Source organism: Seriola aureovittata, chromosome 2 (assembly GCF_021018895.1).
Source record: "Seriola aureovittata isolate HTS-2021-v1 ecotype China chromosome 2, ASM2101889v1, whole genome shotgun sequence".
NCBI classification, from domain to species: Eukaryota; Metazoa; Chordata; class Actinopteri; order Carangiformes; family Carangidae; genus Seriola; species Seriola aureovittata.
In genome coordinates, this window is record NC_079365.1 from 1,659,648 (window position 1) to 1,678,909 (window position 19,262).

Here is a 19,262-nt window from a genome sequence, read left to right on the forward strand (position 1 = left end):
TGCTGCCGCCCGCTCATGATGCAGTGACTGGGAGGTGGACAAGACATTTACTCGCTCTCTGTGACCTTGATCAGTCACTGAAAGTTGGGAATAAAAACTGGTACAGCAACAAGGCTGCAGAGGGAATTTCTTGTCCTCTAATGGTCCCACTGTGATCAGGGTCATTGCTTGTACAGTCATACAGCCATGTTGAGCCACATTACATAATGTTTTATAGGGTTTTAGGATGTTGAATACAAATATTAACACATAATACAAACACTGGACTTTCACTGTGCTTCCAATCTCTCTGCAAAGTCACAGTGTAAACACATGACCACTAGATGTGTAGTAGACACACAGGTATTAGCGACGGTTGAAGTGACGGCTACAACATGATGTGATGACATACGTAGATTCAATGTCGACACTTCCTACTGATGCAGCCCGACAGAAAGACTATTTGCCCTGTGATACGTTAAAGAGTTAGCAGGTAATTATATGTTTTTGTCATATTTGACACTGTCATTTTGTTTATATTCAATAATACTGTTAGCTTTATGGATTATTAGTATATTTGTTAAAGATGCGCTGAAGAAGCTGATAGGCGACCACAGTAAGTAGCGAGCCAGGCTGACGTTCCAGTTGGTGATTTGGAGGCTTTGGGGGATGCTAACCTGTTTTAACAAAGAAAAAAAATATATATATACAAAATGTTGTTCACCTCCATCCTCCCTCTGCAGCACACAACCTCACTGTGCTGAAACCATGACGCTGTCCGTGGTGCTGAAGTAACACATTTATACAAACTTCTCATATGATATTAAATTGTCTCTAAAGCAAATATTAAGAGCTCTGTGGTCATTTTAAGAGACATACTGAAGCAATGTTCAGAGCGACCTTGGTTTCCTGAAGTAGTGAAGTAGCCGCTGTTAGCCGCCATTGTGATCTTTGATTTCCATTACTATGACAACGCATTGGAATGAATATGGGTGCCATGGCCGTCCCTTCAACCGTCGCTGCTTAAAGTCCCTATTAATTTGTGTTAGACAGTAAAAAGGAGGATTCGCCTCTTACTCCACCAAGGACGAGCTCCAGCATGGCATCCACGGTGTTCAGCTGTCAGGTGACTTCCAGTGAAGAAGCACACAAGGGTGCAGAGTGAAGGACAGGGCAGGACAGATAGCAACTGGCCCTGTGGTCTGACTCACCAGATGTAGGTTGTAGATATAAACCTGCCATCTGGCATCTATTTCAGCCCTGTTGCCATTTTCAAAATCCCCTTCGTTACAGGAAACATCAACAACCTCCGAGATGTTTTGATGAATCACACAGTTGCTGTGTTTTTTGTAGCGTTTTCTTCGCAGGGAATCAGCTGTTTTGGTGACAGTGCTCACTTCCCGACATGCGAATGTTCCCCCAAAACAAGTTCCCCTCCCCTGCACAGTCGCTGCTTCCTGGGCTCAGCGCTGCCCAAGATGTGATTGGTTTAAAGGAGTATTTGTAAGTTTTGCTATTGCTACATAGCTACAGTTAGCACTGACAGCTGTTTACTTACCAGTCTAGAAGAAACACTTTGAGTTCAGCATCAAACTTCATTCCTTTACTCACCAACAGCTGTCTCCAAAGGTGGAAAGAAACCCTATCTTTTTGCTTCTATTTTTATCACTTCTTTTCTTCTACTGAAGTTGGCATGCTAACCAACTAGCTCTGGCCCAGTTGGCTGCCCTGAAGAAGTACCACTGGTCAGGGGACACATTATTAACATCTTGTAAATGCAACAATAACCAAAGTTCTCGGCGAGACTGATAAGTAAACAACTGTTAATGTTAACGTTAGCTATGTAGCAAAAGCAAAACGTACAAATAGCTCCTTTAAAGAAATGTAAACAATCCAGGATGTTTTTTTCCCCTTCAGCAGAATGATAATGGTGCAGCCAGAACACTGTGGAGAGAGGACTGATTGAGCCACAGTGAACAACCTTGAGCTCTATGGATAAGAGACACTTTCACAACAGTGAGTCAGCTGATGCTGTTGACTCTGTTTGAAAATTTCTAACCTGCAACTGCAACTCTCTGAAACTCTGATTAAGCTACATTCATTTTAGTCGGCGTATCCCTCTTCATTTTAGCCTTCTACCTCCATATTGAGTATTTTTTTATTGTAGGCTACAACAGCCGAAGAAACATAAACTTGGCCAGTGTGCCACAACAAGAAGTAAAACAGACACATGTTGGTAAGTCGAGAACAACTGGAGCTTCAGGGTCATGTGACCACTTGGAAATGTGTCACTGTGAGCTATCAGGAGGTTTGAAGTTAATTTGGGTGTGTACACCAGTATTACCAACAGAGGGCAGAAAACATTGTGTCCTCTCAGTAATGGATGGATGTGTAAGTGTATCTATGGCCTAGAACAGGAAAGAGGAAGGTAAACACTTTTTCAAAAACCTGTTTTTCAGTCTGATTTCTGATTCCTCGTCATGTTGCTCTTAACATGATTTGTTTTGCTCGACTACGAAGGTGAGACAGTAAACTTCATTAGATACTAAACCTGTTGTGAGTCACGTTTCACAGTTCTTCTTACGTGTAGAAAGCTGATATGTGTGGACCCTTAAATCTAAACTGTAACTGTTGTGTTTACATATTCTGAAGCACCAGCGTCTGACCTTGTCAGGACGGAGGAACACGCACAGTGACCTTCTCAAAATGGCAGCAGTTGTGTTTTGATAACAAATATAACCGGAAGGTTGACCTTTTTCTTTCTTTTTAAATTTTTTTTTTTTTTTTTTTTACTAGACTTAACCGGTTTATGTGAACAAAGAGGCAACAGTGTTTAAACCATACGTACCCCATTGTTCCACTGATGGACCATCAGTCTAGCACTCACAGGCAGAAGGGATGTTGTCAATGATCATCTTACTGATACGCTCACTATTCTTGCCAGAGTCACGTCTCCTTTTTTTGTGTCTGTGTGTGTGTGTGTGAGAAAGATAAATAGAGAGAGAGAGAGAGAGAGAGAGAGAGAGAGAGACAGAAGGAGAGAGGGATATTCAGCAAAGGGCCACGGGTTGGACACAAACCCAGGCTGCTGTGGTTGGGACTACGCCTTTATGGTGAATGCTCTACCAGGTGAGTCACCAGGGCGCCCGTGCATCACTGTTTAGTGTCCCCTGGGAACACTTCCATCGTGTTGAGAGTATTAGCCGCACATGTGTTGTCAAACTGATGAAGATGTTTTCTAAATTTGTTTGTGTTTTGTCTGTTTGCAAGTGAAACACAGTCAACACATGCAAACAGACAACCCCCCAACCCTCAAAAGATAAGCAGTATATCTGATGAATGGATAGATTATACAGCCATCATTTCTAGAAGGTACGATGACTCTAGGAGGAGGGGATGTAATCTCTGATTGTGCATCTATGTACACTCCCTGAACTCGTCACAAGCAGGAAAATATTTCATCCCCACAACAAGCACTGAGCCGTGCAGGTAATCTGAAGTATTCACAGGCTAAAATCAAAAGAAAACTGCATTAAACCCAGCAAGACTAAGAGGCTCCGGAGCTGAGGAGTTAACACTTGCAGGGTGCAATGGATACTGCTGCCTCTAGGGGACCTTAGCAAGGCTTTACACTGGGGTGCATCTGTTTAGTCAAAGCTAGCATGAAAAAAAATCATTAATGAACAGTCCTTTCCTGTTACTCCAGTCATCCCAGAACAATAGATGAGCATGTTACAGCCGCATCTGTTACAGACTCGCAGCACTGATGTATTCAGTCATTGTTTTTTTCCATTACTGAAGCCTTCACACTCATTTTCAACTTGAATGCAAATCAGCTCTGTTACATCACATGACTCGAACCCCAGGAACTCCTAAACAGCTGCAGGAGCCATATTTTTAATTTCCCAGGCTGTTTCCTCTGTTTAGCTGTTGTGAAAGTTAGTTGACATTTGCCTGAGTGGATAACTGTATAATTAACGCTCCTGCTGCATCCACAAATGGCACTGTTACATGCAAGGCTTCATAAACAACAGGCATTATAGAGGGTTTTACCAGAACACTTGGCGTATTCAAACAGCCCGTATAAGATGATGAGGGGATATGAGACCCCTGAGATAGAACAAGCCTTAACTGGCTGGGAAATCAACACATTCGGAGCAACAGTGAACGCCCCGCCATAAAAACAGCTACTGTGGTTTAACTACTGCCATGTTCATTAAAGGAATGTCTATGAGGCAGCTGTGGAGGAAGACAGGAGGTGTAGGGACAGATGAACTGCAGGTGTTGGACGGTCTGAGCTAAAGGAGGATCTGGTTTAACCCTGTTCCCTACAAATTATATTCGTATACAGCTGCAGTATTTCCCCAGTGGCAGAATAATCACTATGATTATGTTCAAGCAATGTCTCAATTTCTACTGGACAGCTAGATCAGCTGTAAACAAATACATTGCTCATGACATTTTACTGATAACACACTGACAACACATCCCTCTTACATACGCTCATGACCTGTAGCAACAACAGACGGAGTATGAGCTACTTGAAAGCCTAAGTCGAAACCCGTGCACTTCTCCACCTGCATGTAACCCACTTTTATTAGATGCAGTATGTTTTTCACACTTTTGAACGTCGAGTTCCCTCCACCCATGTTACCAATACTACGGTCTCTCTCAGTGTGTTTGTGTGTGTTCTCTCCTGGATTGGGAACAGAGAGAATGCATCATAAATAAATGTCTGAATCAGAAACAGAGTTGGTGAGATAAAATGTGTGAGATAATGTTTATGTAGCAGTAATAAAAAGAAAACCTTTTTCTTAATTTCTCAATACTACAGTCTTTACAAATGTAGTATGTAATGTATCCTGCACCGTCAGGATACATTAGGCTTATGTGGCAAATATGATATATTGTATATATAGTGTAAAATTACAATTAAAAATATTTGATACTTCTGACACTGGTGAAACTGATATCAGGTTGATATTGAATAAAACTCTACCTGATAATGTCATCATATACACTTATAATTTTGTTGACTAGTCGCATTACCATATATACTGTATATATACTGTCGCCCATAAAGTTGGAATATATATATATATACATATATGTACAGTAGCTATATATATATACGGTGTATTGTGCTGGCAGCAGATGTGGCTGTCACGAGAGCAGGTTTGAAGTTCACATTGACAGACAGACAGACAGAGAGAAGAAGTGAACGAGAGGCTGTGACAACAGTTAGCGAGGAGCTGCTCTGTGCGTGACTGTCACTGTTTGTGCAGCAGGTGCAGATGACAGCTTATTTCATCTGAGGATGTCACACTGTGTCTTCCCTCTGTATCACACTGTTGAAGACAAAATGTGTTTAATATATGTTTGATACAATAATGGGTAAGAGTACAATAACCTGTTGTTTCAATTACATATTTAGATATACTGTATGTCTGTGTCAAACAGTCTGTAGAAAGTGTCAGAAGCTGCATGGATCAATGACAAAGGATGGATCTATGTAGTGTCATAGAAGCTGATACACTGATCAGAAAGTGTTGGACAGAGTAAATAATGAATTATGATTTTGTCATATTTACCTGTAGTGGCTCAGCAAATGTTCTGGCAATGGGCCTGTTGCATTATGCAAGATATTAAGTGCAGGAGGAAACATTAATTTGAGGCTGAAGAACTTGGGTTCACCAAAATCCAAGTCAATCCCTCAAAATTAAGTTTACCAGTTTACCTGTGCTCCATCTTATTTTTAGTGTAGACGTCACATTGACTCTTATCCCGCCACTGTCACATCTTACATCTTCTATTTATCTATACCCACAGCTCATAACGCCTGCACAGGAACCTACATCTCATGCCATGTTAGCCTCAGGGTCGGCTCTCACTTATATTCCACTCACTGCTTCATTTCATGTTTAACATTTTGCTATTATAAGCAGCTCGTGGGACATTGTCCCAATACACTGCTCGACTCTGGCCAGCCTCCTCTCCATGCGTTGCTGCTTCCACAAAGTCTACATGGAAACTGTGGATTAGATCACAAGATGTGAAAGTCTGATATGTCCTCCTAATGAGGGGAGCAGTAATGTGCTCAGCAAATTTCATGGACACTGATATTTGATAATCAAGAAGGAATCAGCCAAAACTGTAAACTGTAACTCTCCCTTCTCAAACCCGTAGTTGTGGTATCTCATTCTGGACCGAGGTTTTGGGACAACACAAAGAAATAAAGACCAAGCAACACCACTATCCGTACACTGTATATGTGTTATTTAATATGAATGCAAGTTGAAGGATGTTGGATGCAAACTGATTTCATACTGCTGAGCCCCACCTCCCAAAGGTATGTTAAGACTGAGCTTATCTTTGCCTTAAAATGACTTTTGGGAAATGAAGTCCTGGTCTTTGGTCAGCGCCAGAGATGAACAGTGGTAAACTGGACCCAATTTAACAAATAAATGAATAGTTAATTTGGTAAATTTGCTTTCTTGCAAAGTCAGATGAGAAGACTGACAGCACTCTCGTGTCTATACAGTGAAGATGAAGCTACAGGCTGGAGCTGTTTAGCCTAAATTAGCACAAAGATTGGGAACAGGGGAAAGAGTGAGCTTGGCTGTGACTAACTGTAGTTACAATAACGATAGTGTAAAACTGACCATCTTATAAGAAGTTATTATTACTATTGTTCCTCTTTTACTATTTCCTGCTTTAACTTCCTGAAGACTCTTCTACTTGCCTGGCGGCCCCTGACCAATAAACACAGACACAGTATTCTCCTGTAAAATGGTGCGTCATTTTCCTTTCTTACTTCTTTCACACACACTCTTTTTTGGGCTGGACTGCGGCGCAGCAGTTTGTTACCCAGATGGAGGCTGTCCTCTGTGTGAGGAACTAAATAGGAAAAATATTGTGTGTCCTCAAACTTCCTCTCTCATGTCACAGTAAATCCATCTGAAATCACAGCTCAGTCTTTGTCTTTAACTGATGTGTTTGGTGATGTCGTCAGACGACCTTGTGGTTATAAAATCAGGGGGCTGGGTGCACAAAACATATGAAGTTCAGATTTTTCTCAAACTTAGAGATAACAGCGCACTTCTTTAATGTCACTGGGTATCACAAGTGCTAATGGCAGCAAATCAATGGTTTCCATGGAAACAGTAGAATTTAAATTATGTTGGAGGCAAGTTACTTCATGAAACACTGAGTTGGGAGGGATTTAAAATAAACATGTCACTCACAATCAACAGCGTAGCGGTGAGAGTTATAGAATCAAACAGGCAGTAAACCAGCGTCAGTCACTGTGACCATTTAACGTTACATTATGTTGCCTCCTCCGATCTGTGCGGAATAAACTCTGGGCACGGCAGGTTAATATGCCACTGACTTAACACTAGGAGCTTGTAAACTTCCAGCACTGTACCATGGGTTTTAATTAATCGCTTTTCAGTTATTAATAACATCGTATATGAGGTATTCACAATTTCTTTCTTTAATTCAAAAAGAACACACAAACTGGAAATACTAAATAATGTGATATTTTTGCAGAGAGAGGTCCTGCAGCCTTTGACTCCATTTGTTTTGTTGAAAAGGGAAATACTGACATGGATGTTTACAGAGCAAAGGTCGCTTATAGTTCATTCCAAAGTGAGAGATAGACTTTTTTATTTTTAACTATCATTTTGTTCTGTATTTGGTGGTTGCTTCATTTTTTTCTGTTTCAAAAGGCAGCAATAAATAAGACATTCAAATTTATAAAGAATGCTCATCAGAAATCTTGTTAAATGAATTCCTGCATAATAATCGTGAAACCGTGATTATTCCTCAGACTAAAATCGTACCATCCAAATCTATAATCGTTGCATCCCCAGCTCCGACCAGATGTTTTACATTATCTTCTTTTTAGTGATGGGAATATTGAGCACTCCGGACTAAAGTATCTCAACCAATTGCCAATAAATTTTATGCAGACTCTCTCTGGGGGATCAAGACCACTGACCTTTTTTTGGTGCAGATGTTCTCTGTTGTCTCAGATGTGTCCAGATGTTATGTAGTGTAATATCATTTGTTCAGATACAGTGTTTTTGAATGGATCAGACGTTTCTATTTGTTAGGTCTCTCTCTGTTATTAGGGTTAATACAAAACAAAACCCACAGTAATCCAAGAGACAAATTGGCAGTTTATTCAAATGTGTCATCACACATGAATCACATGGTTTTGACTGAGCAAATGATTGGATGTTAGACATTGCTGTGCAACACACACACACACACACACACACAGCTGTGCAGTGCTTCGGGTGGTACTCGAGAGTGTTGTCAACAGCGATGCCAGCAGCCACCTGTGGCCTCTGCTTCTCAAAAGCCTTTCAACTCCATTTGTCCACTGAGGGGGAAGGATCATCCATCTTAGTGACAACCTGGAATTGTGAAAAATACCTGTGGCTGACGAGGAGGGTCCTCGAGATGCCAGGAGAGGCGAATGCAGATGGCCCGGTGCTGAATCCTACAGGCAGTGACACCTGCCATGGCACTACTAACAGGGATTGCAGTGTGTCTGAGTGAAAGTGGGATGTGCAATCTTCACCATAAATGACTTGCTGCATATTGCACCTGTCTTGTTTGATAATCATGCGCAGGAAAGTGACGCAACAGATGTTTGACATGAAGACACCTGCCAGTATGAGCTGGGATTATTAGAGACGTCACTTCAGCTTTTCATTCTCTTTGAACTGTAGTCTGTCACAGAGCTGTGGGGTTACAAACACTCTGTCATAAACAACTGGCAAAATGCCTTTGAAGAACACCGCTCTGCTATTTTGGGGTTTGTGGCGACGTGATGTAATTTCAAGTTTGACGAGTGTGAGGTTAAGTGAAAAGAGAAACATGATTACGATCAAATAAAAGATGAGATCAGAGGATAATTATTTCCAGAGTTTTGACCATTTCTATCAGCAGAAGTAATTGCTGAGATCTGGGGAAGTGATAACATTGTTAAAGTGACTGAGCAAGAAAAATGAGCAGTGCAACAGTTTATCCACATTATCTAAACCACTCGGAGATAAAAGAGACAGTGAGCTCTTCCAGATGTTAACCATAAGAAACTGTGAGCACACAATTAGAGTAGTTTAGTAAAGTTGAACGCTGCCATATCTCAGGCAAAACAAAAACTGCATTTATAGGCAACTAAAAAATGCTGACAAATACATTTTGGAGGCAGTGTAACTGCTGCATGGATTACAGTATGTTCAGGATGAATGTTGATACACTCTACAGATGGCACAGGGAGGTGGTCTGGGTGGGTGATAATGGAGGCCAGAGATCACACATTGCATCCCTCATCCCTTATGGTTAGTTCAGGCTACAGAGGCACTTTGGATAAGGTCAGTGAAGGATCATGACCTGTTGAGTGTTTCACTAAGACCAGCACGTTAAGTGCATAAACAGAACCAGAGCAGTAATCCTGATACCAGACTCGAGAGGATTTAATGTCCATCACATCCCATAATATGAAAATGTTGCACAAAATCAACAATAAAGTAATAATTTTTTCTGTTCTCAAAGACTACATACTTGAATGTCTTTGTACAGCACCTACGCAAACAGTCCTCCAAACTCAACAACCATCAACCCTCTGATAACACACATAGGACTGTATCCTGAAATAGCACCCTTATGGCGGCAGGTGTACTGGACCACGGTTGTCATGGTTACAATAATAAGCACTGTACCAACAGCAGCATACCTACCTGCGTAGCCATTGTTACTGTAATAACAGTCATGGCTTGTCAGGTTTAGTAAAAGATGGTGATTTGGGTTAAAATAAGTACTTTCTCAAGGTTAGACCATCTTGGTTGTCATGGTTACAATAATAACAATGTGGTTAACTTTGTCAAACTGTCATGGAAAATAGAAACAACATAAACTGCTGGTTTCACATGGGAATCAAACACGGCTCTCCTGTGTCATATTCATCCTTCCACCACAACCTCCTCTTGACGTGGACTTTGTCTCTCTTTATACTACGTCACCTGTCAAGATTACTGCTACCACTAGATGTCACCTAGCGACAAAACGTAACTATGGATCATAATAACCTGCTGCACAGATGACCTATGGGCTTGTTTTTTACAGGAGGACAGTCGCCACATTTTAGCCACTTCAGTGGTGAACTCTTGAGCTCTTTGTGGTGACATCATATGGGGGTAAAGTTTGTCCTCAGAGTGGGTGCTGGACAAAAGTCAGTGGGATCATCGAATAGTTTTAGTAGCAATTTGGCCTGAGCATGGTTCTGACCAAGCGAATGAAAAACACTGAAGAACCAAAAGCTGCAGTTCCTCTAATGGCCACTAGAGTCTGGCTCCAACAGTGAGTCAGTCCCCATAGACTCCCATGTTAAAATGTCCAACTTTACAGCAGAAATAAACATGTTTACAGTCTGGTACAAAAACTGTTTGGGTCTTTCGAGCTAATTTCCTCCTTCATGACAACTGTTGATATAACTCACCCGTTTACATTTTTATTAAGGATTAAAGTTATGTAGAATTGAGGGCGTGGCCTCTATGAGTGACAGGTGGGTGAGTGTATGCTTGCCATAAATCATCATGCACTGAAGTCTCAGCTCCACACACGCCCCTCCTATTTGTCCATTTTTGGATTAGCTGGGAGTTACGGGTGGAGTCAAACACTGACAAGATAGCGACGGTCGAGCAGCTCACTCTTTTCAGAAACCTGTGGGTGACGTCACAGAGGGTACGTCCATCTTTATTTACAGTCTATGGTCCTGACATGAAAGGTCTGGGGTCACAATTAAAATGCACAGGATAGTTTGAATATTTTTCATATCTCATGTCCCAACATTTCAGCTGCTTGTGCCATTGGACAAAATGTTAGAAATTTTGAATCATTCCCTGAGACCATGAATATTTCATGAAGTTTAACAGCAACTGGACCAGTAGATGTCAAGACATCCTGCTCTGGATCAACGTTTCACACAAACTAAGCTGAAGACACAGTATAAAGTAAATGTGAAATGCTGGAAATACTGGGGACCTCAAATGTGTTTCAAATGCTGAACAAATCAGCCTCTCAGTCTTCCATAAAATGTCCATATGCTTCCTTTTTAGCATTTAGCTGACTCGATCAGTTTACAAATTCAAGCATTTCAGTGAGTGTGAGAGAAACAAGCTCATCCCACATAAATCAAAATGCTATAAACCAGGAGAAATTCAATCAGCCACAGGAGCCTGTGTTGTCTCCACCATACCTGTTTTGCCGGTGTTCTTCATAGACGTCTTATTGGAGGATTCGGTATCAAAGCCCTCCAGTGTCAGCTCCTGATACTCTGTGGACACTTTGGTGTCCTGGTCCACAATGTTGATTGGCGACTGGTTTCTCTCTCCACACTCCGGGTAGGCAGACACCCAGCCCTCATCTGGACCATAAATACCTAAAGAGGATGAGAAAAGCGACAGGGTCTGAGCACAAGAAGGACATGGTTTTATGTGAGACAGAGTGAAGAGAAAAATGACATTTCAAAGCAATATCATGTCCTTTAAAACCAAGTGAGTATGATCTGAATTCCAATGAAACATTGCTCAAAAAAAAACACACCACAAGTCTCAAACAGAGGCAGCTGCTGAAAAAGCAAAACATTTTCATCCAAGCGATAAATAGAAAATTTCAAAATGTCATTATTACGAGGTTGTGATGTGTCCTCAGCACCATACATATAAAATAATCTTTACACTCTATATTTCTCCTCAGACAGCCGCTCTCAGACAAGTCGTGTGTGTGTGTGTGTGTGTGTGTGTGTGTGTGTGTGTGTGTGTGTGTGTGGAGGAGAGACAGCCTGTGACAGTAAATGTCCACAGAGTGAAAGCCTGGGGCCAGAGGAGTACTGGAGTCACTTTTTTCAGAGGCTGTTAGAGAGAGATAGTCAGAGGGAGGACCAAGACTGAAAGTAGCACCGGGCCCTAAACACCTGAACAGCTGACCGTGTCGTCACAGAGCAGGGCTTCAGCCAGTGCTGGGGTGGCCAATCAGGAACATTCCCGGTGGGCCGGACACCCGATCAGAAACAAAATGATTTAATTGGACGATCACCACGTTGGTTAACCTTCTCTAAAAACAGCTGGGACACCACAACCTCTGGAGGACAGGACTGCTGAGAGGATGTACCAGCATAGACAGTATGTGGAATAAAGTGACTGCAGTTCACAGAAAGAACAGCTGATGATGGATTTTGCAAGAAATCCAGATGTTCAGAAGCTTATGATGTTTCCATTGTCGATATAAGTCAATAAGACAAGTTAATGAATGAAAGAGTGAATTTATTAATATTTAAAGCTCCCATACAGTCTAAAGGTCTCTGTCCATGTGTAGTGTGATTATAGATCAGGTCTAGCTTCTATATTAATACTGTGAAAGTATCAAAGCCTCAGTCCACAGAGAAATGCACACAGCCTGTATTCAGAAACTGAGCCTTAAAACCAGCTGTCAGGACTTGTGGAACTTTGTGATGTCACAACAAAGCAGTCACCACCCTCAGCCACGCCCCAAGCCCCACCCACCACCAACCATCCAACATTGCAGGATTTGGTTTCTCTGAGTGTTTTTACCTGAAATCTGCTATATTTTTGTTGGGTCACTCAGTAAACAGTCAGCCAAACAGAAGAGAGGCTTAGAGCCTCCTCTCTTCTGATTGGCTCACCGACATGTTGTAACTAGAGCTCCAAAGAGAAGCCTGAGAGAGGAGATGTAAAACTACACTGACATGGTTTTTGGTTCTTAAAACCACAAATATATCTTCTTATGGATCAACACTTCAAATAAAACACAGGAGGAGAATAAAAAATAGGGAGCTTTAAATAAACAGGTACATAAATAAATAAATATCTAGTCAAATCAATTTTATTTATGTAGCACATTTCACTCTCAAGTAAGTCAATGTGCTAAATATTAAAAGACATTAAAAAATGAAATTAATAAAATTAAAATAAAATTAATGAATGCATAAGTTGTTTAATCAATAGCTGCTCTGACTATTTGTTACCAAATGCTTATAATCTTCTGACTTTTTTAATGCCACTTAATACACGAGTTATGAGTCTGATGCTGGAGAAGGAACAAAGAGAGGAAGGGACACGCAGTGATCACTGAGACAACAGCAACCCAGTACAAGATGTTAGTGATGTCAGATATCATCCTCAGCAGCCACCAACACATCCCATACGAGCAAAAGTTTTTCACAGCAAGGATGAAACCAGATGTACAGTAAGTGGATGACATGAAAAACAAAAACTGTGCTCCGTGTGTTTGGCATTTGCTCCTGCTGAGTCTTTTCATAAAGGGAAGTGTGAAAATATGGAAATGTGTTCATCAGAGGGTGGACGAGCATGAAAATAATGAGATGGTAGCGCTGATGCTTATTTCTAATGGCGGAAAAGCTCGATGTGAAAAATCTATTTTATGGCAACTGAATGTCCTTAAATCATGAGTAAGTGAAGAAGCATCAGCTGATGGAGACCTGGACTTAGACTACAATGTCCCTGCTTAATATTTTACCTGCCGGGTCTTTGCTTTTGCTGCATCCTCCTCCAGCACTACGGTTTAACAACAGTACACACTCCATCCTCCACACTGATCATACAGTCAGATCAACAACCCTCTAAAACAATCTTTACACAAACTGAACATTTTAACCTTCATGAAGGAGGATTTACAGCAGGAATGTTGTATTAGACTACATCACTTTTAGCTAGATGTTCCTAATAGATTGCCAACTGAGTGTATATTAATAGTTATCAGGTGTATGCACAGACTTCAAAGAGCCTGGGTGAAATCAATTGGCTGATTTTGGCGCTGTTCCCGCCTGTGAACTGATACTGGCTCCCTGGCAGCCTAAATTTGTTTGTTAATAATAATAAAACTATTATCATAATATAAGATGTTTGACCCCTCTTCTTAACACGTTTACTCAGAGTACATTACCTTTCATTGACAGCAGTGTGGTGTCTCCTTTCCAGTCAGTTTCTGTTACTGCGAGAGTTTATTGCTGCTCTGTCTGAACACAGTTTATGTCTCTGTTTTCTTCATCACAGTCGAACTACCTGCTGTACATTTAAACTTACACTAGTTCTGCTCCAGCACCCAGAGCTCTCTGCTCCTTTCAGTCTTTGACTAATTCAGCATGATATTAAGATGTGCTAGGCACTTTAGCAGTCAGCGCTAGCTTCTCTCTCTCTCTCTCTCTCTCTCTCTCTGTGTCTAGGACCAACAGGTGAACCTGTTCATCAGAGTGTGATGTTGTTGTAACCTCAGTGTGGAGGATTGTGATGTTTATTACAGCTTCAGTGATGTCTGCTGTCTCACACAGCTCCGCTCGTTAACCGGAACTGCTCGTTAACCGCAGCTGCTCTAGTCTGTGACGTCTGTGCACAGCAGCTTTCAGCGTTGATAGGCTATTACTCATGATGTGTGACCAATCAGATGGTGCTGTGGGCGGGACACTTCAACACATGTTTGTTGAGTTTACTGTCAGATCTCCCAACCCTTTCTTTTAAAAAAAACAAATTGCTGAAGTGCATGTTCCGTCACAAAATGTTGTTACATATCCATTCCCAGTTTTAGGTGGTTATACGGAAATTATGGAGCTTTCTTAGCGAGTACTTGTGTATCACATAGACTACACCACTGAATTCAAGGCACACCAAGGTTGTACCACTGCCCATTTACCCCCCTAATGCAAATATAGACATGCTTACTGCTTGGGCGATTGGGAGAGACAAAGGGGTGCAAGCACAAAGTTTAGGCTGACCAGATGGTGCAGCAAGGTAGCTACTTTTATATAATTTTATATTGTTAGCGTACACAATAATCAGTCCGAAACGGCCCACCGGGAAGTCTCCCAACCCTCCTGATTACCACTCTGGTAGTGGACTGTACTGTGACAAATTCATTCTAAACTCAAATCATCATAAACAGCCAGAAAAACAGAATTGACAGTGTAGGAAAATAAACACATATTAAAAATCTAACTAAAATATGCAGCACACTGCCTCTGTTCATTTTAGTTCATATACAGTATATGTTTATTTTTATTGAGATGTGTTGGTATATTTGTACACAGAAGCTAACAGAGGCAGAGCTTTTGTTAAACTGTCCAGCAAATCACGTATATTCTCAGACTAACCAGCAGCAACAAATGTTATAATTCAACTTGGATCAAATTTCATCTTCCAAAAGGAATTTTTATATCAATACACTACGGACAAACAGAGCCTCCAGTAATTTACCAAAGGGCTGCAGAGATAACCCATTGTCTACTGGGACTACGGCGCACATCGACTGGCTGGTCACCTCAGGAGCTGGGCAGCGAGCTGTTGAGATGACCCCCGGTCTCCCCCGGCAGGACGGTCTTCACATCTCTGAACACGCCCGTTCAAATTTCCAAACAGGTGTTATTTAGATAAACTGACACAGATTTGAAGTCTTAATGGAAAACACATCTAAATTTAAAGAAGTGATATAGTAACGATCGTCGGATGAAAATAGTTTCAGCTCTGAGCCTGGCTCAGGATCCCTGCCATAGTTGCTATTTGGTGCGAAATGCATTCTGGGATTCTGGGACTTAGCTGTTCCAAGTCCACACAAGTCACGTACCGATGCATCCTGGATAAAACAGGCGGAATGACAACACTTTTGATCTGTACATGCTGTACATGGCTAAGTCAGAAGTCCAGAGGAAAACAAGTTCAGAGAAGAATGCAGAGTGGGAAACGGCTAAAGACCACCCCCCCCCCCGGATTCAGGTCTGGTGTCTGGCTCATGCCCTGAGTCTGGTGCGGGCAGAGACAACAGGAAGTGTTGTCTCTGCCCGCACTTTTCATCCTCTTCCTCTACAAGCGTGTGCAGAAGTGGGAAGAGACTGTCCCAACAGAGGAAACCAGATGGTGGGCAGAGAACCAGGCTCTCACTGAGGTCTTTGGATGTTTTGGTAATTCCCAGGATGCCTTGTCTGTTGACCTGCTGCTGACCCTGGCCTCAGCTGAGGGAGACAGGAGGGTGAAGCCAACAGTGAGGATCAAAGCAAAGGGAAACACTGAAGCCCTTCAATGAATGAGTTTCACTGTTCAGGCTTTCATTCACGCTTTTGAGCGTCTGACTTACTTTTTGTTGACTAATAACAGTTTGAGGCCAATTCTTACTTTAAAGTGAAATATCATTTAGCTTATATATTCCTATTGAAACATGTCAGTATCAAAAATTGAGGATACTGTTGCTTCACAATGCAGCAGTGCATCCTGGGAAAGGTAGGAAAGGTTAAATGGTCCAAACCATCTTCCAGCCATCCTTTTTTTTTTTTTTTTTTTTAAATACATGGGATATTCAAACCTGATAAAACATCCACAACAACTGTTTAAGGTTGTATCTCGTGGTGTTGATAGCTCCGAAATAACACTCTCTCTGGTGCATCAGTCCCTGTTGCTGTAAAAGGATCTGAATGATGCATACGACCATCACCATAATAGCAACAGCCACTAATGGGTGCTTGCTCGACTAGATTTGAATTGAAATAAGTGAAAACATCATTTGTCATTAATTGATCTGCAAAATGCATTTGTCTTGATCTCTTATCATTTTTAAAATTACAATGAAACTTTCTACATGAAAGTTAAAGTTATGCTTGCTAGAAATGGTTGTAAATGGGTGTGGTCAGAAGTGCGTTTTATTGTACCTGTAACCCTGTAACTATACCCAGTTGTACTTTGAGTGTCACACTGTTACCAAATCTGTGATTTTAATCATTCTATCTTAAGTTTTCAGAGAAACAAGCTGAGGAAATGTTAGACAGCTCAGCTCCCAGCTCCTCCAAGACTGCCTGACTTTTAGCATCATTAATGCTTTATTCATTATTTCTACTGGTTTTAATCCCCTGGTGTGTTTGTTATGGAGAGGAGGACACCTCTGTGGAGAATTCAGCTGCTGGTAAAAACCACCTGAACAAGTTTTGATTGACCCCTAGAGGCAGAAGTTACAGACTGAGTTTAAACTGGAGCGAAAACACTCATTGCAGTTTTGCAGTTTTTGTTGTTCAGTGAATTTGTGAAAGAAAACACGAGGAGAGGACTTATCAACCCTCTAATCAGTCCAATATTAACATGAGAGAGATTTAATATTATCTCAATTATGCTCTATTTGAGATATTATTATATTCAGATATTATTTCCTCAGTGTTGGTCAGACTCAACTCACTACAGTATACAACACAAAGCACAAGTCCAGCTCCCTGCATGGAGCCAGACACTTGTATATTCCCTCTGAATTAATGAGGTGAGACAGAATGACATTTGAAGAAGTCGCCCATCTGTCATTTTGTTTTACAACAAACTGGTGTACTATTCCTTCATGTGACTTCATATTCATCTCATCTCAGACTTGTATTATGAGATGGAAAACCTAGATAATAGGCCACAGGACCCTAATTAATTGCTCTACATTCAGCTCTACATTCAGATACTCTCCTTTGTGTCAGGCTCAGAGCTGCTCTGCTCCGGTGCCATGTCCCATTCAAGCAGCGTAGTGAGCAGCGCAGACCTATAATTCTCCTGTCAGCGGAAACTAGTTGAACTCTGCAGCAAGGAGGACGAGACGTGAGCTGTTAAAAGCAGTTTTCGTTGAGGCGTGACTGAAAATTAGGCGAGGTGTATTGCTTTGGCATTTACTGGAATACATACAAAAATAGCTCGAGTTGCAGCGTTGGTACATCTCTTGAAAATAGCCGTCGTCTCTCTCTCCTCTGATACTGCTGTAGTGAATTCTGAACTGTGTAAAGGCCAATGAATGGGAGCAGATAACTACCCTGTCACAGGCTTATTCATTGTCTGTGACTTTGAACTGCAACTTCATTTCTGTGCAAATTTGCTGGTTGGTTGTGATGTTTAAGGCTGATTTGGATGTTTTTTCTAGGCGAGTTCAAAGGTGAACTGACTCATACAGCAGGCTCCAAAAGTCGGAGATTACTTTGCATGAAAAACATACTAGTGGTTGCATCATGGGAAATGCTGAATCTAGTATTTATTTTATTTATTTTTTCCTTTGAAACATGTTCTGTTTAGTCACACTGATGCGCTGCTTCTCGCTGTTGCTTTCACCACATGCGACTCGCAGCCTAATCCTATCCCAGAGCTGTCTGAAAGTATGCAGAGGTTGAAAGTTGAAGACATCCATCATACAGGTCTGTTTCATCCAGCTGGTCTGCACCAGCAACGGAGAACTAAATATATCATTGATGAAAGTTTCAAAAGCCAAGTTTTTCTTAGTTACATAGCGCAGACACTGAAATGGCTTGAAGCTGGCCTATTTTAAAGAGCGGTCATGCAAGTGTGAATGTTCTAACCCGAGGGCTTCACTCCATTAGCCTCTGCGTCTGCCAGCAAATATGTACAAAGGACGGGTCAGCCGTTAATTAGCCAGTAACACTGAGTGGGTGTACAGGAAATATAGTGGTGGGTTCCCTGGATTATCTGTAGTTCTGTATGACTGATCCTATACATCTTTCTACATAACAACATGACATGATCTCACTCATTAGTTTCTAAAGGAAAGCTTTGAAGTCTTTACTTTGGGTTTTGTGTTGTCTACAAATAACCTAATTTAGGTGAAGAGGGTGGGGCGTCGGTTGGATTGAGGGAGTGATAGTCCTGAGACACTTGTAATATTCTTATGAGCAAGAATCTCTTAAGGCTTTTCTATCTTGCACCCGGCAAGGTCTTTGTTAGTTTCAGACTGACACAGTTCTCATTGGTGAAATAGCAAATACACCTGCTGCTTATTGGACTGCCCATGTGCGTTGTCTTAAAATGAGGTGTGGTCAGGTACGTTGTTGGTACATTGTTATCTTGAGGCAGCAGAAAGTGATTGGCCAACAAAGACCTGGTCTGAAGTCAGTGGCGCAGTATTTCACTGTTATTTTAAGGAGCATTGTCAAGAGAGTAATATGCACCAACATAGGCGGGTGGACAACGTGCGTACACTCACAAGCAGAGGCCACAGTGTTTCCCATTCATCATTTAGACTGAATCTTTCCCACCACAGTTTCATAATGAAAGGAAAATGTATTTACAGTTCTCATAATATAACATAAAAGATGTCTAACGTTGTGTCTGCCAAGGTGCAAGCGCCTGGCTATTAAAGGGAATGGGATCTGATTGGTTTACGGCATGTAACGCCCAAAACTAAGTACAACTCTTTTGAACCATATACCTTTTGTTCTGCTG

General features: G+C 41.4%; 1 protein-coding gene across 3 annotated transcripts in view; it reads right to left on the bottom strand.

Moving 5' to 3' along the window:
• The window catches only part of LOC130181342 (receptor-type tyrosine-protein phosphatase gamma-like), a 446,467-nt gene that overhangs the window by 147,000 nt on the left and 280,205 nt on the right, over positions 1–19,262 (bottom strand). For all 3 annotated transcript variants that reach the window (XM_056395482.1, XM_056395472.1, XM_056395500.1), the window contains exon 3: positions 11,249–11,431. In XM_056395482.1, the coding sequence (XP_056251457.1) occupies positions 11,249–11,431 (183 nt within the window). The remainder of the gene's footprint in view (positions 1–11,248; positions 11,432–19,262) is intronic.